This window comes from Heterodontus francisci, chromosome 14 (genome assembly GCF_036365525.1).
Source record: "Heterodontus francisci isolate sHetFra1 chromosome 14, sHetFra1.hap1, whole genome shotgun sequence".
In the NCBI taxonomy this organism is placed as follows: Eukaryota; Metazoa; Chordata; class Chondrichthyes; order Heterodontiformes; family Heterodontidae; genus Heterodontus; species Heterodontus francisci.
The window spans coordinates 103,368,977-103,389,966 of record NC_090384.1 but is presented as its reverse complement, the minus strand read 5'-3'; the positions used below and the strand labels follow the sequence as shown (position 1 = coordinate 103,389,966).

Here is a 20,990-nt window from a genome sequence, read left to right as displayed (position 1 = left end):
CATCTGAACTCCAGAGGTGAGGTGAGAGTGACTGCCCTTGACATCAAGGCAGCATTTGACCGAGTATGGCATCAAGGAGCCCTAGCAAAACTGGACTCAATGGGAATCAGGGGGAAAACTCTCCGCTGGTTGGAGTAACACCTAGCACAAAGGAAGATGATTGTGGTTGTTGGAGGTCAACCATTTCAGTCTCAGGACATTACTACAGGAGTTCCTCAGGGTAGTGTTCTAGGCCCAACCACCTTCAGCTGCTTCATCAATGACCTTCCCTCCACCATAGGGTCAGAAGTGGGGATATTCGCTGATGATTGCACAATGTTCGGTACCATTCGCAACTCCTCAGATAATGAAGCAGCCTGTGTTCAGATGCAGCAAGAACTGGACAAAATCCAGGCTAGGGCTAAAAAGTCACAAGTAAAATCTGTAGCTTACATGTGCCAGGCAATGATCATTTCAAACAAGAGAGAATCTAACCATCTCCCCTTGATGTTCAATGGCATACTATCACTGAATCCCCCATAATCAACATCCTGGGGGTTACCATTGACCAGAAACTGAAGAGAACCAGCCATATAAATACTGTGGCTACAAGAGCAGGTTAGAGGCTGGGAATTCTGTGGAGAGTCACTCACCTCCAAACTCCCTAAAGCCTGTCCACCATGTACAAGGCACAAGTCAGGAGTGTAATGGAATACTCTCCACTTGCCTGGATGGCTGCAGCTTCAACAACACTCAATAAGCTCGATACCATCCAGGACAAAGCAGCCTGCTTGATTTCCACCCCATCCATCACCTTCAACATTCATTCCCTTCACAACCGACGCACAGTGGCAGCCGTGTGTACCATCTACAAGATGCACTGCAGCAACTCACCCAGCTCCTTCGACAGCACCTTCCAAACCCGTGAACTCTACCATCTAGAAGGACGAGAGTAGAAGAATCATGGGAACATCACCAACTGCAAGTTCCCCTCCAAATCACACACCATCCTGACTTGTAAGTATATCGTTGTTCCTTCACTTTCGCTGGGTCAAAATCCTGGAACTCCCTCCCTAACAGCACTGTAGGTGTACCTACACCCCAAGGACCACAGCGATTCAAGAAGGCAGCTCACCACCACCTTCTCACGGGCAATTAGGGTTACACAATAAATGCTGTCCTAGCCAACGATGCCCTCATCTCATGAACGAATATTTAAAAAAACACAAGAAATGAAAAGAAGGATCTGCTGATAAATTGAGATGTGGAGGGCAGGAGAAGGCTCATGTGGAGGCTAAAAACCAGCATAGACCTGCTGGGCCAAATGGTCTGCTTTTGTGCTGGAAATACTATTTACATAGCACATTACCCCACCTCATCCTAAAGCACTTTATAGACAATGAAGTGTCATTGAGATGTAGTCACTGTAAAACACAGCAGCAATTTTGTGCATAGCAAGCTCCCACAAACTTTAATGTAATAATAACCAGATAATCTTTTTAGTGATGTTTGTTGAGGGATAGATATTGTTCCAGTACACCAGTAGGAACTCTCCTGATCTTCTTTGAAGTAGCAGTCGTGGAATCTTTTCTGTCCACCTGAGCGTTCTTATTTTAACATCACACCCGAAAGATGGCACCATTATACTGCAGCAGGGGTGTCAGCCTGTATTCTGGGCTCAGCTCTCTGGAATGCATCCTGAACCCAGGATCTATTGATTCAGAGGCAAGAGAGTTTCCCATTGATCCACAGCTAACATGTCAGCTAGACATAAAAGGATCCCTCCCTATCAAAACTTCTGAAATACATAGGCCGTGAGTTTATTTTAAATAGGTTAACATGTCTGCTGAAATAAGGCAGAGAGAGATTTCAGCCAAATGCATTAACCAGTCCTACATCAGTGTCACACAACATCTCTATACAGTAAAGCTGCCTCACACCTGTTACAGGCAGAGAGACCGCTTGCCCATTCATAGGCCTGCACGAGTATGGTATCAACAACATCTTGTATTTATATAGTGCCTTTAATGTAATGAAACATCTTGAGGCGCTTCACAGGAGAATTATCAAACAAAATTTGACATCTAGCCACATAAGGAGTTATAAGGACAGGTGACTAAAAACTTGGTCGGGGAGAGGCTTTCAGCAGTGTCTTAAAGCAGAAGAGAGCAGCAAGAAAGGTGGGGAGGCTTAGTGAGGGAGTTCCAGAGTTTAGGACCCAGGCAGCTGAAAGCATGGCCACCAAGGATGGGGCAATGGAAATCGGGGATGTGCAAGAGGCCAGATTGGGAGGAATGAAAATATCTCAAAGGGTATAATATCTGGAGGAGATTACAGAGATAGGGATACAGAGAGGCCATGGAGGGATTTGAAAACAAGAACGGGAAATTTAAATTCGAGGCGTTGTTCAACTGGGAGCCAATGTAGGTCAGACAGACCAAGGGCGTCAATTGGCCAACTAAGGTGCGGCCCCTCCCCCAATCCTTCTCCGTTGCTGACTACTGGACACCTCCCCCATAATCTCTTCATTGATTATTTTCCTCCTTTGGAAATAAAGTTAGGAATTTCCTGCTGGATGCCCTGGGCTTTAAACAATGCCACGTGAATGTGTGCTTATTCTCCTGCCCTATTTACATCCAACAGGATGGGTAACAGTGCGGGCTACGTGTATCATCTACTAATTACATCCTGTGCTGTCTTATGAGTCTCCTTGTCTTTGTAAAGCAGCAGAATAACTTGACACGAGTCATTGTCTCATGCTTTAATTGCCAAACACATTTATTAAACTGCAATAGAGCACAGGTGAATGGTATAAGTACCACATGTATTTTTACAGTCATCATTAAACCTCGCTAACTTCCTCATGTAGTAAAAATAAATAATGGCTCTCAAGTGCAGTGCTAAACTATAAATAATTTCCTTACATAATCGTTCTTTCCATTTTCTCACCCTCTACAGAAGCCATCTGCTTTGACTACCTCTCTTTGAAGGTTCAAGACAGATCACTGAATTGTAAAAGACAGGCTGATAAAAATGTTCAATATATCATAGGGCTCCGGTGAATTTAAAGTTAGAGTTTGTGGCTTCAAGTCCTACCCCAGAGATTTGAGCATGTAATCTAGGCTGACACGGCCAGTGATGGAATGCCACACTGTTGGAGACGCCATCTTTTGGGTGAGATGAGGCCCTGTTTACCTCTCAGGTGGGTGTAAAGGATTCCACGCCTACTATTATGCTGAAGAGCAGGGGCGTTCTGCCCGGTGTGTCCTGTGTCAATGTCAATAACAACAACAACTTGTATTTATATATAGTACCTTTAATGTAATCAAATGTTGCGAGGTGATTCAAAGAGCAAAATATTTGACATTGAGTCATGCAAGGTGATATTAGGACAGATGGTCAAAAACTTGGTCAAAGATTTTAAACAGCGTCTTAAAGGAAGAAAGCCGGGTAGAGAGGCGCAAAGGCTTATGGAGGGAATTCCACAGCTTAGGCCCGACCACCAATGGTGCAGACATGAAAACAGGTCATCTGGTAATTATCACATTGCTGTTTGTGGGAGCTTGCTGTGCACAAATTCACTGCTGCGTTTCCTATATTACAACAGTGACTGCGCTTGAAAAGTACTTCATTGGTTGTAAACTGCTTGAAGACAGCCTGAGGTCATGAAGGGTGCTGCATAACTGTAAAACTTTTATTTCTTCTTTCTAAAATTCAAAAAGGATCTGACAAAAATAAATGGAAGATATTTGTATCTAGTAGTCGGATTTGGCTCCTCCCTGGCATCCAAGTTCAACAACAAGGAATTTTTATGTTCACCTGAGAGGGAAGATTGGTTTATCGTCTCGTCTGAAAGGCGGCACCTCCAACAGTGCTGCACTCCTTTATTACTGCACTGATATGTCAGCCTGGATTATGTGCTGAGGTCCTTGGAAAAGAGATTAAAACCACAGCTTTCTGATCTAGAGACATGAGTACTAGCCACTGAGCCAAGGCTGTCAGCCATTAATAATACATGAGGCTGGGATTTGCTCAGAAAATAACAACACCTAGAGTCATAGAGTTATACAGCACAGAAACAGGCCCTTCGGCCCATCATGTCCATGCCTGCCATCAAGCACCTTTCTATTCTAATCCCATTTTCCAGCCCTTGGCCCGTAGCCTTGTATGCTATGGCATTTCAAGTGCTCATCTAAATATGTTATCAATGTGTAAATTGTCCAGTAACTTGTGGCAAGGAAGAGATATCCTGTGAATTGCGAATTACCAGAAGATTTGCATCACTCCGCTGTTACCTTCACAAAAATCACATCTTTGCCTCCCAAGAGTTCCATGAAATTGCTGGAGTTGCACAGTATTTGCTCATTAAACTTGCCACAGGAAAAAAATAAGTCTAGTAATTAATAGCATAAGTAATCTGTTAATGATGTAATTATTATAAATGAATACTGGAAGTATACAATTAAAATTGTGAGATCTCATTTCTTCTTGTGGTGAATTATGTTGGAGATTTTGAACATGTTAAAATTAAATCTGAAAAGAAAATAAATCTCACTTTTTCATTCTGTTTCTTTTTTTCCTCTCAATCCAATCTTTCTTTCCCTCTCTCTATTTCTCTTTCTGTACCTGATTTGACTCTAATTCACCCAACTTCCTTCTCCATTAATCCTCTGTTTCTTTCTCAATCCTTAAATTTCATTGCTTAAGGAGATGGTCTGTTGGTCCCATTTTTTTCACTGAGAATCCAGATGCCCCTTTGCTCTCTCTGCACCAGTATCAGCTCACACTCCCAGCAATTTTGTGGGCATAAGTTTATTGAGCTGAAGGATATAGGGCAAGCTTAACTAATGGGGCATGGTGTGGGATGCCCCACTGAATCAAAATCCATTTAATTAAAACCCAACATATAACATCAATGTTTTAAAACCACTACAACACATGGATTGTTATCCTAGTGATTGACGGCAATGTTTTGCAAAGCTGATTTGTTTTGTCTTACAATATGTTGGATGAACTTGTGCTTCATTTCCAGGAACTGCCATCGGCTCCAGCTGTTAGTAATAGCTGGAAACATGTCCTGAATGTTTGACTGGGACTGGGAATTGGAAACAGACTGCAACTAGGATTGCAGTTGGGCCAGCAACCTTGAACCATGCGAGTTGAATCTGTTCCCAGCTCTGTACTTGTCTAATGATGAGCATTGGTATTGTTTTCCTACAGAGGAGAAGGAGTAGGCCATTCAGCCCCTTGAGCCTATTCTACCATCCAATTAGATCAAGCTAACCTGTACCTTAACTCCATCCACCACCTTGGTTCCGTAACCCCTAATACAGTTACCTAACAACAATCTTCATTTTGAAATTTTCAATTGATCCCCAGCCTCAGCAGCTTTTTGGAGGAGAGAGTTCCAGATTTCCATTCACTTTTGTGTGAAGAAATGCTTCCTAATATCATCCCTGAATGACTCTAATTTTAACGTTTTGTCCCCTTGTTCTGTACTGCCACACCAGAGGAAATAGTTTCTCTCTCTACGCTCTATCAACTCCTTTACTCATCTTAAACATGTCAATTAGATCACCTCTTAATCTTCTATTCTCAAGGGAGTACAAGCCTGGTCCATGCAACCTATCCTCAAATTTAATCCTTTTAGCCCCAGTATCATTCTGTGTTAAAGCCTCTTCAAGGCCAAAATATTCTTTTTGAGGTTTGGTGCCCACAACTGAACAATTTACATCAGATGGGCTCTAGCCAAAGTTTTATATAACTGTAGCGTAACTTCCACCCTTTGTATTTCAGCCTCCCCTGTGATAAAGACATACATGTACCAGTCAATTTCCAATTGATTACACATGGAGAGTCATGGTTAACTCCTTCTTCATGGTGAGGCGGAATTGAGGTCCTCCTCAGTTTCCTTAATAAAAGTCAGTAGAGGTGTAAAGCAGGCAGCTGATCCGAGGCTCTCCATTTTACACTATGTCCAAAGACAAACGTACTCCCAAGTAGTGAAAATCAAGTGAAGGGGATTAGGAGGAGGACACTCAGACATAATTCAGACTCCAATTTAAATTATATACCTTGTCTAATTTGTCCTTTTTTCATATTTCTATTATAAATTCCGATATCCATATTTATAATAGGAACTATCTTTGCCAACCTGCAAGTGTAGCCTCCCACCATTGGTGGTGCTATAAGAGAGCTATTTGTGCACACATCTTTCATCAGGCCCATCAAACATGTGACAAATCTAATCTGGGAACTTCCATATCCTCTGCAGGTTAGAATTTTGACCACCACATGAAACCATTGGCATTTCAACATGAATTTAAGTCATGTCTGCAAATTTTATTGGGTTCCCATCCCCCAGTGGATTGAGTTCAGAGTTCAGGAATAGGAAGGGTGCAGTCACGATGTTGTGGGTTTACTACAGGCCTCCCAACAGCCAGCGGGAGGTAGAGGAGCAGATATGTAGACAGATTTTGGAAAGATGTAAAGGTAACAGGGTTGTAGTGGTGGGTGATTTTAACTTCCCCGATATTAACTGGGACTCGCTTAGTGCTAGGGGCTTAGATGGGGCAGAATTTGTGAGGAGCATCCAGGAGGGCTTCTTGAAACAGTATGTAAATAGTCCAACTAGGGATGGGGCCATTCTGGACCTGGTATTGGGGAATGAGCCCGGCCAGGTGGTCGAAGTTTCAGTGGGGGAACATTTCGGGAACAGTGACCATAATTCCATAAGTTTTAAGGTACTTGTGGATAAGGATAAGAGTAGTCCTCGGGTGAAGGTGCTAAATTGGGGGAAGGCTAATTATAACAATATTAGGCAGGAACTGAAGAATTTAGATTGGGGGCGGCTGTTTGAGGATAAATCAACATCTGACATGTGGGAGTCTTTCAAACGTCAGTTGATTAGAATCCAGGACCAGCATGTTCCTGTGAGGAAGAAGGACAAGTTTGGCAAGTTTCGGGAAGCTTGGATAACGCGGGATATTGTGAGCCTAGTCAAAAAGATAAAGGAAGCATTTGTAAGGGCTGGAAGGCTAGGGACAGACGAAGCACTTGAGGAATATAAAGACAGTGGGAAGGAACTTAAGCAAGGAGTCAGGAGGGCTAAAAGGGGTCATGAAAAGTCATTGGCAAACAGGATTAAGGAAAATCCCAAGGCTTTTTATACGTATATAAAAGGGCAAGAGGGTAACCAGGGAAAGGGTTGGCCCACTCAAGGACAGAGATGGGAATCTATGTGTGGAGCGAGAGGAAATGGGCGAGGTACTAAATGAGTACTTTGCATCAGTATTCACCAAAGAGAAGGACTTGGTGGATGATGAGCCTAGGGAAGGGAGTGCAGATAGTCTCAGTCATCTCATTATCAAAAAGGAGGAGGTGTTGGGTGTCTTGCAAAGCATTAAGGTAGATAAGTCCCCAGGGCCTGATGGGATCGACCCTAGAATACTGAGGGAGGCAAGGGAAGAAATTGCTGGGGCCTTGACAGAAATCTTTGCATCCGCATTGGCTACAGGTGAGGTCCCAGAGGACTGGAGAATAGCCAATGTTGTTCCTTTGTTTAAGGAAGGTAGCAAGGATAATGCAGGAAATTATAGGCCGGTGAGCCTTAGGTCAGTGGTAGGGAAACTATAAGAGAGGATTCTTCGGGACAGGATTTACTCCCATTTGGAAACAAACAAACTTATTAGCGAGAGACAGCATGGTTTTGTGAAGGGGAGGTCGTGTCTTACAAATTTGATTGAGTTTTTTGAGGAAGTGACGAAGATGATTGATGAAGGAAGGGCAGTGGATGTTATCTATATGGACTTCTGTAAAGCCTTTGACAAGGTCCCTCATGGCAGAGTCGTACAAAAGGTGAAGTCACACGGGATCAGAGGTGAGCTGGCAAGATGTATACAGAACTGGCTCGGTCATAGAAGACAGAGGGTAACAGTGGAAGGGTGCTTTTCTGAATGGAGGGATGTGACTAGTGGTGTTCCGCAGGGATCAGTGCTGGGACCTTTGCTGTTTGTAGTATATATAAATGATTTGGAGGAAAATGTAGCTGGTCTGATTAGTAAGTTTGCGGATGACACAAAGGTTGGTGGAATTGCGGATAATGATGAGGATTGTCAAAGGATACAGCAGGATATAGATCGGTTGGAGACTTGTGCGGAGAAATGGCAGATGGAGTTTAATCCGGACAAATGTGAGGTAATGCATTTTGGAAAGTCTAATACAGGTGGGAGGTATACAGTAAATGGCAGAACCCTTAGGAGTATTGACAGGCAGAGAGATCTGGGCGTACAGGTCCACAGGTCACTGAAAGTGGCAACGCAGGTGGATAAGGTAGTCAAGAAGGCATACGGCATGCTTGCCTTCATCGGTCGGGGCATAGAGTATAAAAATTGGCAAGTCATGTTGCAGCTGTACAGAACTTTAGTTAGGCCACACTTAGAATATTGCGTGCAATTCTGGTCGCCACACTACCAGAAGGACATGGAGGCTTTGGAGAGGGTACAGAAGAGGTTTACCAGGATGTTGCCTGGTCTCGAGGGCATTAGCTATGAGGAGAGGTTGGAAAAACTCGGATTGTTTTCACTGGACCGACGGAGGTGGAGGGGTGACATGATAGAGGTTTACAAAGTTATGAGCGGCATGGACAGAGTGGATAGTCAGAAGCTTTTTCCCAGGGTGGAAGAGTCAGTTACTAGGGGACATAGGTTTAAGGTGCGAGGGGCAAAGTTTAGAGGGGATGTGCGAGGCAAGTTCTTTACACAGAAGGTGGTGAGTGCCTGGAACTTGCTGCCAGGGGAGGTGGTGGAAGCAGATACGATAGCGATGTTTAAGAGACATCTTGACAAATATATGAATAGGAAGGGAATAGAGGGATATGGGCCCCGGAAGTGCAGAAGGTTTTAGTTTAGGCAGGCATCAAGATCGGCGCAGGCTTGGAGGGCCGAATGGTCTGTTCCTGTGCTGTACTGTTCTTTGTTCTTTGTTTGTTCTTTGTTCTAGTCCTCATCTTCAAGCTGCTCACTTCTTCTGCAGTGTATGCCAGCACATGCCCCATGCTCTCCAATAGTGGTATTCCTAACATCACCACTCTCTCTGCTTTTTAGTGACAGAGACTTTAGCCTTGCGTATTTAGTTACTGTGCCTTGCTACCTCATTCCTCCTCTTCAGATGACTCCTAATAACATATCTTATTGACCAAACCATTGGTCACAATGCCTTTCTCGCTCAAAGGGAGTGCAGCAGATCAGGGGCAGAGCTGCAACACTGTAACACGAATTCTCTTATCTATGCTCACTTTGACAGTGGCTGTTTATGGGGAGCAGGGAATCAGGAAATCAAACCCAAGGGTTTTGTTACAAATTTGGGCCTGCCATAGATACCTTTGGAGTTTCAGTGGCATCAGTCACATTCTTAAGTGGATCCTACAGCCCTTGCATCATGGAGTTGACCCACCTGGCCCAATATCCATGTAAGCATCAAGAAAACAACATCTTGCTTTTATATATATTTTTTATTCATTCATGGGATGTGGGCGTTGCAGGCCAGGCCTAATTGCCCTTGAGAAGGTGGTGGTGAGCTGCCTTCTTGAACCACTGCAGTCCATTTGGAGTAGGTACACCCACAGTGCTGTTAGGAAGGGAGTTCCAGGTTTTTGACCCAGTGACAGTGAAGGAACGGCGATATAGTTCCAAGTCAGGATGGTGTGTAACTTGGAGGGGAACTTGCAGGTGGTGGTGTTCCCATGTATTTGCTGCCCTTGTCCTTCTAGTTAGTAGAGGTCACGGGTTTGGAAGGTGCTGCCTCAGGAGCCTTGGTGCATTGCTGCAGTGCATCTTGTAGATGGTACACACTGCTGCCACTGTGCGTTGGTGGTGGAAGGAGTGAATATTTGTGGAAGGGGTGCCAATCAAACGGGCTGCTTTGTCCTGGATGGTGTCGAGCTTCTTGAGTGTTGTTGGAGCTACACCCATCCAGGCAAGTGGAGAGTATTCCATCACACTGCTGACTTGTGCCTTGTAGATGGTGGACAGGCTTTGGGGAGTCAGGAGGTGAGTTACTCGCCGCAGGATTCCTAGCCTCTGACCTGCTCTTGTAGCCATGGTATTTATATCGTTACTCCAGTTCTGTTTCTGGTCAATGGTCGCCCCTAGGATGTTGATAGAGGGGGATTCAGTGATGGTAATGCCATTGAACATCAAGGGGAGATAGTTAGATTCTCTCTTATTGGAGATGGTCATTGCCTGGCACTTGTGTGGCGTGAATGTTACTTGCCACTTGTCAGCCCAAGCCTGGATATTGTCCAGATCTTGCTGCATTTCTACCCGGACTGCTTCAGTATCTGAGGAGTTGCGAATGGTGCTGAACATTGTGCAATCATCAGCGAACATCCCCACTTCTGACCTTATGATTGAAGGAAGGTCATTGATGAAGCAGCTGAAGATGGTTGGGCCTAGGACACTACGCTGAGGAACTCCTGCAGTGATGTCCTGGATCTCAGATGATAATAGTGCCTTTAATGCTGTAAAATATCCCACAAGCACATTATTAGCCACTGAGCCATATAAGGATATATTCGGGCAGGTGACCAAAAGCTGGGCCATAGAGTTAAGTTTTAAGGATTGTCTTAAAGAACAGAGAGAGGTAAAGTTGAGGAGAGGTTCAGGGAGGGAATTCCAGAGATTTTCTTAATCATTAACAAAGTCTAGGAGTGTGATCTGAATTGGATATTTATGTCTTTCACATGTGTCTCTTCCACTTTCTTGAAGGCAGATTGATAAACTAGCTGGTAAGACAGGGCCAGATATGAAAAGCGAACAACTTTATTTCACAGCAAGTGATCAACAGAGCAGCAATTACGGTCAGGGCCACTTTATTCAGCAGTACAAATTGTTTTAGTGTAGTAATACAAAAATAATCAAGGAAAAGCTCCGAACCACCATACTGCTTTTTCCTTCTGAGCCCAGTGAAAGCCTGCCCTTGCAACTTTTTGCTTAAAAAACTGAGCAAGTTAATGTGCTTCTGTCTCTCTTTTATTTAAAGTCTTGCTATGCTGACAACTGAAGGGGAGAGCACGACTGCTAAGTGACTGGAAACAAGGCCCAGAAACCAAGAACCTGCCAACACAATGGGTGTGACAGAGTTACCAACTGTAGACACAGACTAAGGAAATGTTAATTAGCTACAGGGAAGCATTTTCAAGCTCATTCGCATTTTAATCACATTTTGTAATATTGTTTTTCCTTTCAATTTTAAATGAAAATATTTTTCTTCACAAGGCAATCCTTAAAAGCAATTCTTACTTCTAAATCCTCTTTGTGGAAATTGGTTAAGAAAAATCACGGAATGTGACAGGCTTCTATAAATGCAAGCTGTTACGTTTGTTGTTGTTATCCTGGATAAGAACAGTCAGTGTGTAATTCAAGCCAATTCATTGTATATGAAGCACTTTGCAAAGCCTCATCATAAGAAGGTGCTACAACAACAACAGCAACTTTTTTATATAGCGCCTTTAATATAATAAAGTGCCCCAAGGCACTTCACAGGGACATTATAAAGCAAAATTAGACAGAGAGCCACATAAGGAGATATTCGGTCAGATAGCCAAACGCTTGGCCAAAGAAGTAGGTTTTAAGGAGTTTCTTAAAGGAGGAAAGTGAAGTAGAAAGGTGGAGAGATGTAGGGAGGATATTCCAGAGCTTAGGGTCTCAGCAACTGAAGGCATGGCACCAGTAGTGAAGTGATTAAAATCGGGGGTGTTCAAGAGACCAGAATTGGAGGAGTGCAGATATCTTGGAGGGTTGTGGGGCTGGAGGAAATTACAGAGATAGGGAGAGGCGAGGACATGGAGGGATTTGAAAATAAAGAGGAGAATTTTAAAATCAAGATATTGCTTGACTGGGAGCCAGTGTGGGTCAGCGAGCACAGGGGTGATGGGTGAACAGGACATGGAACTAGCTAAGACATGGGCAGCAGAGTTTTAGATGACCTCAAGTTTACGGAGGGTAGACTGAGGCAGACCAGTGAGGAGTGCATTGAAATAGTCGAGTCTAGAGGTAACAAAGGCATGAATGAGGGTTTCAGCAGCGGAAGAGCTGAGACAGGGCGAAGTCGGTGTTGTTACAAGAGGTGGAAGCAGACAGTCTTAGTGATAGCGAAAATTATGAGGTTGGAAGCTCATCTCGGGAATTTACATTTCTATAGTGTCTTTTGTGACCGCAGGATGTCCCAAAGCGCTTTGCAACCAATGAAGTACTTCTGAAGTGTAGTTGCTATTGTAATGTGCAAAACACAGCAGCCAAATGTTTTGCACAGGAAGATTCCACAAGCAACAATGAGATAATGATCAGATTGGTTGATAGATAAATATTGGCCCAGGGGAGAAAACCCTGCTCTTCTTCAAAAGTGTCATGGGATCTTTTACATGAGCGAGCAGGCAGGGCATTGGTTTAACGTTTCATCCAAAAGGAGCACTTCCAACAGTACAGCACTCCCTCTGTACTACACTGCGAGTATCAGCCTGGATTATGCACTCAAATCTCTGGAGTCGATATTGAACCCATGACCTTCTGACTCAGAGGAAAGAGTGCTACCCACAGAGCCACAGCTGACACCAAAACACAGGTGTTATTTTACTTAAACAGAATGAGAAAGTCAAAAGCGCGAGTCAGCTTTTCTGACGAGAGTTGTTGATTAATTGTTTAACAGGAGGTCACACATCTAAATGAGGAAAGTGTGCCTTTGATTGTGGTCAGCGCTCCCCTCCTCGCCAGTTTGACTTTGTTGAAGACTTGCTACGTCAGAAGATTGTGATGTGTGCCTGTAAAGTGTTGCTGGAGTTAAACATGGGAACTAGACAGGGGGTCTAGTTTTAAAGCTAGTATCAGTGAAGTACATGTCGGCATGTCTCATTAATTCTGCTGCAGCTAGACAATCTGGCCTAGTTCTCTCTGCGTGGGTGCATTGCCTGCTGACTAAAGACTTAAAAAAGGAGACTGTGGGTTGATAATGTGCCTGACAAAACATGTTACTGGGATCATAGAGGTGTCCAGAATGTGGTCCTGGTGATTCAATTACATTGCAATGTCACAAGTTAAAGATGTTTTGACAAATGTTGAAAGTTTGGTGCAAAAACAGAAGAAAATAAAAGTGGATCATCAAGAAAGAAACACTTGCATTTATATAGCGCTTCTCACATCCTCAGGACATCCCAAAGCACTTTACAGCCAATGAAGCACTTTTGAAGTGTAAATACTGTTATAATGTAGGATACACAGCAAACAATTTATGCACAGCAAGCTCCCACAAAGAGCAATGTAATAATGACCAATAACAATAGTGACGTTGGTTGAGGGATAAATATTGCCCAGGACTCTGGGGAGAACTTTTGCCTTCTCTGCATCCTTCTGCCCTGTCAGAGACCTTCTCTTTTGTTCTTTCCTTCCCTCCCCCCTTTTCCCTGCCTCTGTATTTGCTTAAAACCTGTTACTTCTCTAATTTTTTCCAGTTCTGATGAAAGGTCATCGACCTGAAACATTAACTGTGTTTCTCTCGCCACAGCTGCTGCTTGATGTACTGAGTATTTCCAGCATTTTCTGTTTTTATTTCGGAGGAAAACCTCTTTGCTCTTCTTTGAAGTAGTGCCATGGGATCTTTTGTCTTCTCCCGAGGGGGTAAAAGGGGCCTCGGTTTAAAATCTCATCCAAAAGATGGCACCTCCAACAGTGCAGCACTCCCTCAGTACTGCACTGGATGTGCCAGGCAACATTATTGTGCTCAAGTCCCTTCAAAACTATGACCACCTGACTGAGAGGCGAGTGTGCGACCCACTGAGCTACGTCTAACAATGATAATGCACCAAGATAGTGTACCATGACATGGCAGGATGTGTGTATATTCATGTGATATGTTGTGCAGCCAACACACTGGTAGTCTTGACAACTAAATGGCTAGCTGGGCTACTTCATGGGCCATTAAGATTTGGGTGTCAGCTATAGCTCAGTGGGTTGCACTCTCTCCTCTGAATTACAAGGTTGGGGGTTTAAGTCCTCTCCAGAGTACAAAATCTAGGCTGACACTCCCAGCACAGTATTGTGGGAGCACTGCACTGTTGGAGGTGCTTCTTTCAGATGAGGCATTAAGGTAAGGCCCTATCTGCCCTCTCAGGTGAATGCAAAAGATCCCATGGGGTTGTTTGAAGTAGAGTCCTGGTCAATATTTATCCTTTAACCAACATTACTGAGAAAGCAGATTATCTGATCACTATTACATTGCTGTTTGTGGGAGCTTGCTGTGTACAAATTGGCTGCTGTATTTCCTACATTACAACAGTGACTACACTTCAAAAGTACTTCATTGGCTGTAAAGCACTTTGGGATGTCCTGAGGTTATGAAAGGTACTATATAAATTCAAGTTCTTTCTTCTTGAACCACATAGTGGATTCACATGTCAGCCAGACAGAGTAGGGAAGGCGTGTTCCCTTGCCTGAAGAGCATTGGCAAACCAGCTGGATTTGTATAGTAGCTTTCATGGTTATCTTTCCCGCTGATCTTAACGCACAAATTACCAACTTTATTGAATTCGGTTTCACAACTTGGCATGGGAGAAGTCAAGCCATAGATTTCAAAGTTACCAATCTAGCACTATAGCCATTATTGTATCTGAGTGTCAAGGATCTTAACTCTGCCTTTAGGAAATGTTGGGAGATGCTGCATAGAGTCCAGATGCTTCCCAACAGATGGAAGGGAAAAACCAGAAGGAAAAAATCACCTCCTCTCATGCCCCCAATCCTTCAGCTGCACTACTGCGCCTCTTAGTGTCGAGCTGAAGCTCCAACCTAGAACCATAGATATAGAATCTTACAATGCAGAAGGATATTTGGCCTGTTGCATCTGCCAGCTCTTTGAGAGAACTGTCCAATTTAGTCCCACACTCCAGCTTTTTCCCCCATAACTCTGCAAATGAATTCTCTTCAAGTACATGTGCAATTCCCTTTTGAAAGTTTTGGAATCTGTTTCCGCCATCCTTTCAGGTAGTGCATTTTATCTCTTAGCAACTTTCTATGTGAAACAAATTCTCCTAATTTCCCCTCCAGTTCTTTCACTCAACCTGTGGTCTAACCTTTGGAGAACGTGTGGTGCGGGGAGATTATAGAGGTTGGGAGAGTTGGGGATACGAGGTGGCAGGAGAAGATAAACTAATGGAATAAATTATTCATTAGAGGCAAACAATAATTAGTGAAACAAAGGTATAAATTACGGTCAGACCATGAGAGGAACTCAGTGCTATTTCAATGGCGATGTTAACCATTTCAAAGTAAACAGGTTAAAACCTCTGATAAAATAGCAGAGGGATGAATTTTAATATGACTGCGTTCATTTTTGCTTCATAAAATTACATGTTTAGCAGCCAAGGGTTCATTGGCAAATTGTTCAATTTTTGCTGCTGGAAAGTTAATGCCATCTGCAACTGCACCTCAACACGCACTCCGACAGGTATGCCACAACTTCAGTCCTTGAGCTTTACTAGTGCCTATACAACTCCATCCTGGACAATACTTGCACAGAAAAGCTTTGCTTCCAAGAAGCACTTCAAATGGAGAGTTAACGATCAGTTGTTGGACTGGATCCTATTTCTCATCGACATGCTGCCCCTCAGCGATATTATCTGAAAATACAGCATTAGTTTTTGCCTTTATGCTGGCGACACCCAGCTTTACCTCACCACCAGCTCTCTCAACTCCTCCACTGTTGCTAAATTACAAACTGCTTGTCTGACATTCAGTATTTGATGAGCAGAAATTTCCTCCAATTACATTTTGAAAAGATCGAAGCTACAAACTGCTCCCTAGCCACTGACTCCATCCTTCTCCCTGGCAACTGTTTGAGGCTGAACCAGACTTCACAACCTTAGTGTCATATTTGACCCCGAGATGAGCTTCCAACCACATATCCATGCCATTGCTAAGACTGCCTATTTTGAAGTGTGTATCATCGCCCGACTTCACTCCTGCCTCAGTTCATCTGCTGCTGAAACCCTCATCCATGCCTTTGTTACCTGTAGACTCAGCTTTTCCTGGCTGGCCCGCCACATTCTACCCTCTGTAAATTTGAGCTCATCCAAAACTGCTGTTTGTGTCTTTACCTGCATCATGTCCCATTTCCCTATTATCCCTGTGCTGTCTGACCTACATTGGCTCCCAGTCTAGCAATGCCACGATTTAAAAATTCTTATTCTTGTGTTCAAATCCCTCCATGTCCTCGCGTCTCCCTAACTCTCCCTAAATCTCCTCCAGTTTCACAACCCTCCTGGATATCTGTGCTCATCGCTCCATCATTGGTGGCTGTGCCTTCAGCTGCCCGGCTCCTAAGCTCTGGAATTTTCTCCCTAAACCCCCCAGTCTCTCTAACTTTCTCTCCTCCTTTAAGACGCTCTCTAAAACAACCTCTTTGACCAAGCTGTTGGCCATCTGCCCTAAAATTGCCTTATGTGACTCGGTGTTAGAATTTGTTTGATAATGCTCCTGCGGAGCATCTTGGGAGTTTTATTGCATTAAAGGTGCTATATGAATGCAAGTTGTTGCTGTTTTTGTTGGAGAAGCTGAAGTGTGAATCAGGATGTGGTGGGTGTTCTATCAAGGCCTTTCTGAGGGAGGTCAATTGCATGAGAATTTTCCCTTGTGCAGGTTGGATGGGACTGGGTTTGCCTCTGTTAAATGCACATTATAAAAGCAAGTGGTTAATTTGTTGTTGTTGCTGCAATACCATTAAAAACCAGGGCTGCCCTTGGAGATGGGCACAGAGGCAGGAGAGCAAACAAAATGGCAAGGGGTGCTGTTCCCGACGTTGCCTGGGTCACCTACCATTTTGTCCAGGGCGGAGAAGGATAAGAATAGCCTTCCCGCTCCAAGCCAATTGGGACCCTTAGGTGGCAAATTAATGGCCACTTAAGGGCCCCTTCCCACCTCCACCTCAATTTTGTAGAAGGTGGAGGGGCCTGCCACTGTCGGGAGACACCGCCAGGTAAGACCTGGTGGCCTCCTAGCAGGGTTATGGGTGGGGGGTGTCTCTCCTTTGGCAGCAATCCAGGGTCCGTGGAGGGCCCCTCTATTGCCGCCCCTCTGGAAGACCCCCTCCCAATCCTCACCATGAAAACTGCAAAACTCAATACGTGCCCATCAAGAAAGTCATACCCCAACCCTTCCTGACCATCTCGTGACTTGAGAGTACTTGATTAACCCTTAACACCCCTCTGAAGTGGTCGTTTATTCCATTGTACAAAATAATTAGAGCAAAGCACAATAATGAGACTGCAGTGGTGCAAGAAGAGGGCCCATCAATACCTTCTTAGGACAAGGAGGGATGGGTGACATGTGGGTGACATGCCAGAATCACCCACATCCTGACAAGTTAAAAGGAAAAAAGGCAATTTCTTCAGGGGAAAAAGTGGGGGTGGGGAAAATAGTTACCAAAGAGAGGTAAATAAACAGTTCTCACCTGAAGCCAATCGGAGCTTGGCTTTTCTTTTCTCCTCCGCTTGCTGGATCTGTTCTTCAATCAACTTCTCATCAACCTCCACACATGGCTGAGTTGGCTGCTGTGCCTCCAGGTAATCAATGTCTTTTTCAATCCTCTCGATTCTGGATCCCAGAATGTCCACTTCATTCTTGAACTCAGCTTTGTGAATGCTCAACCCATCCAAGCGAACTGTGATTGCTTTCCGGAAGTCTCTGAACTCCCTGACATATTTGTTCATGTCTTGGTTACACTTCTCCAGCCTGTCCTGTTGTTAAGGTGAATTAGTGAAGAGCTAACCTGAGTATTAAACATTTGACTTCCTATGAAAAGGATTAGATGATATAGCTAACACACAATTGAGTGCAGTATTAAAGGAAACATGCCACTAATTAAACATTACCCCACCACCAAAAAAAAAGCAGTAAGAAGTGATTAGAAAACACTTCCACTGGCAGGAGTGTCAGTAAACAGAGAACACAGTTGTAAGAGAAGTGGCAAAAGAACTGGATGAGGAGAATATATTTTATTCAGCAGGTTTTTATGATCTGGAATGTGCTGATTGAAAGCTTGGTGGAAGCAGATTCAATAACAACGTCAACAGCAACTCATTGAAGTAATTGGTTAATTACTTAAATGGGAGAAAATTACAGGGCTATGTGGAAAGTGCGGGGGAGTGAGACTAATTGGATAGCTCTTTCAAAAAGCTGGCACAGGCACGATGGCAGAATGGCCTCCTTCTGTGCTGTAAGATTCTATAATTCTATATATTATGAAGGGGTACTTTTGATGTATGTTGGTCTCTGATACTTTGCTTACAATTATAATACTGGGAGTTGTGGAGCTGACATTTGCTATTTGCTTTCTGTCGGTGCTATTTTTAGCAGATGTCTCCACATCTGGAGCTTTCATCGGAACATGGGAACAAGAGGAGGTCATTCAGCCCCTTGAGTCTGTTCTGCCATTCCATTAGATCAGGGCTGATCTGTATCTTAACTCCATCGACCCACTTTGGTTCTGTAACCCTTAATACCCTTAGCTAACAAAATGTCATCAATCTCAATTTTGAAATTTTCAATTGACCTCCAGCCTCAACAGCTTTTTGGGGGAGAAAGTTCCAGATTTCCACTCCCCTTTGTGTGAAAGTGCTTCCTGACATCACCCCTGAACGGCCGAGCTCGAATTTTAATGTTGCGCCCCCTTTTTCTGGACTCCCCCCAACCAGAGGAAATAGTTTGTTTCTATCTTCCCTGTCAAATCCTTTAGTCATTGTAAAGACTTCAGTTAGATCACTCCTTAATCTTCAAACACAGGGGAATACAAGCCGAGTCTATGCAACCTGTCCTTGTAATTTAACCCTTTCTCAGCAAGAAATTTAGACAAGCTAACTGCTGGATATTACGAAGTAAATCATGCAGCAATGTTAGTGAGACCCAGCTTTAAAACCCTGCTCAATACTAACCAACAAATAATTTGGTGAGTTATTTTATAACTGCTCTGTTGCTCTGAACTTGACATGGTGATAAAAAAGTTATTAAAAAAGCAGCCTTCTGGTGAGAGCATTCTGATACTTCAAAATCGCTAGAGTAAACAACGGGAAACATTTAGCTCGCAGCATTCACATGGAATACAAACTTCATAATCGTCATGACGACTTGTTAATGGTTTCCCTACCCTTTTGGCTTTTTTTTTCCATCTGCGCTTACTTCTTTAGCAGAAAGGTTTCAGTGTGAGTGTCTTCATGACTACCATTGAACTGTAGACATGGATTAGCTGGTGGAAAGTATGTTATTTTGTGGACTGAAACTGGTCTGGCTGTGTTTTGTTGTTGTTGTTGTTGTTCTGGCCATTAAGATGGAAATGCTTCTCTGATGATTTTTGCAGCACCAGTCCAGCCAAGAGCTGACTATTAGAGCAGAAATGACCAAAGGCTCTGGGTAGGACATCAGGCCCCCCACTCGTTGGAAGTCCTCTCCCTTATCTATAGAGAAATAACATCAGAAGCACACTTCTGCCCAGGCTATTGTCTAGGGCCCTGCATACATGCTTTTTTATTCATTCATGGGATGTGGGCGTTGCTGGCTAGGCCAGCATTTGTTGCCCATCCCATGCATGTCCCACATGAGGCAGCAATATACACATAGTTTCTTCCATCTAGTATACAAGGGGTGAGAGGAGGCTCATGTGGAGTAGAAACACCAACATGGATCTGTTGGGCTGAATGGCCTGTTTCTGTGCTATGTTTTTTTCCCCAATCATTATTCATTCTCAGAATGTTTGTTTCTCTGACGAGGCCAGCATTTATAGTCCAACTCTTGTTGCCCTGAGAAGCAGGTGTTTAACCATCTTCTTTGAACCTTTTTTTCACCGAGACGGTGGTGGGGTCTGGAACTCACTGCCTGAAAGGCTAGTAGAGCAGAAACCCTCACCACATTAAAAAAAAATGAATATACACATGACTAGAGGACTATGGACCAAGAGCTGGAAAGTGCGATTCAGCTGGATGACTCTTTATTGGCCAGCATGGACACGATGGGCCAAATGACCTCCTTCTGTGCTGTAAATCTTTCCATATTTCTAACTCCTGCAGTCTGTATTCTTTCAAGTAGTTCTAGCAGGGGCAGGATGCAAAGGGTTAGGGTTGATGGGAGTTTGTGTGACTAGAAGGCTGTTTCCAGTGGAGTTCCACAGAGCTCAGTATTGGATCACTGGCTTTTCGAGATATATCAATGATTTAGACTTAAAAATGTAAGGGGGTATGATAAGAAGTTTGTAGATTATACAAAAATTGGCTGTGCAGTTGATAGTGAGGAAGAAAGCTGTAGACTGCAGGATGATATCAATGGACTTGTCGGGTGGGCAGAAAAGTGGCAAATGGAATTCAGTCCCAAGAAGTGTGTGGTAATGCATTTGGGGAAGACAAACACGGCAAGGGAATACACAGAATCACAGAATCACAGAATAATACAGTGCAGAAGAGGCCCTTCGGCCCATCGAGTCTGCACCGATGCATTAAAACACCTGACCTGTCTACCTAATCCCATTTGCCAGCACTTGGCCCATAGCCTTGAATGTTATGACGTGCCAAGTGCTCATCCAGGTACTTTTTAAAGGATATGAGGCAACCTGCATCTACCACCCTCCCAGACAGGGCATTCCAGACCGTCACCATCCTCTGGGTAAAAAAGTTCTTCCTCAAGTCCCCCTTAAACCTCCCGCCCCTCACCTTAAACTTGTGACCCCTCGTAACTGACCCTTCAACTAAGGGAAACAGCTGCTCCCTATCCACCCTGTCCATGTCCCTCATAATCTTGTACACCTCGATCAGGTCACCCCTCAGTCTTCTCTGCTCCAGTGAAAATAACCCAAGCCTATCCAACCTCTCTTCATAGCTTAAATGTTCCATCCCAGGCACCATCCTGGTGAATCGCCTCTGCACCCCCTCCAATGTAATCACATCCTTCCAATAATGTGGCGACCAGAATTGCACACAGTACTCC

The 20,990-nt window shown here is 43.9% G+C and overlaps 1 protein-coding gene across 1 annotated transcript in view; it reads right to left on the bottom strand.

Moving 5' to 3' along the window:
* The window catches only part of olfml1 (olfactomedin-like 1), a 40,704-nt gene that overhangs the window by 17,574 nt on the left and 2,140 nt on the right, over window positions 1-20,990 (bottom strand). Inside the window, exon 2 of the mRNA XM_068046638.1 lies at window positions 17,473-17,758. Within this exon, the coding sequence (XP_067902739.1) occupies window positions 17,473-17,758 (286 nt within the window). The remainder of the gene's footprint in view (window positions 1-17,472; window positions 17,759-20,990) is intronic.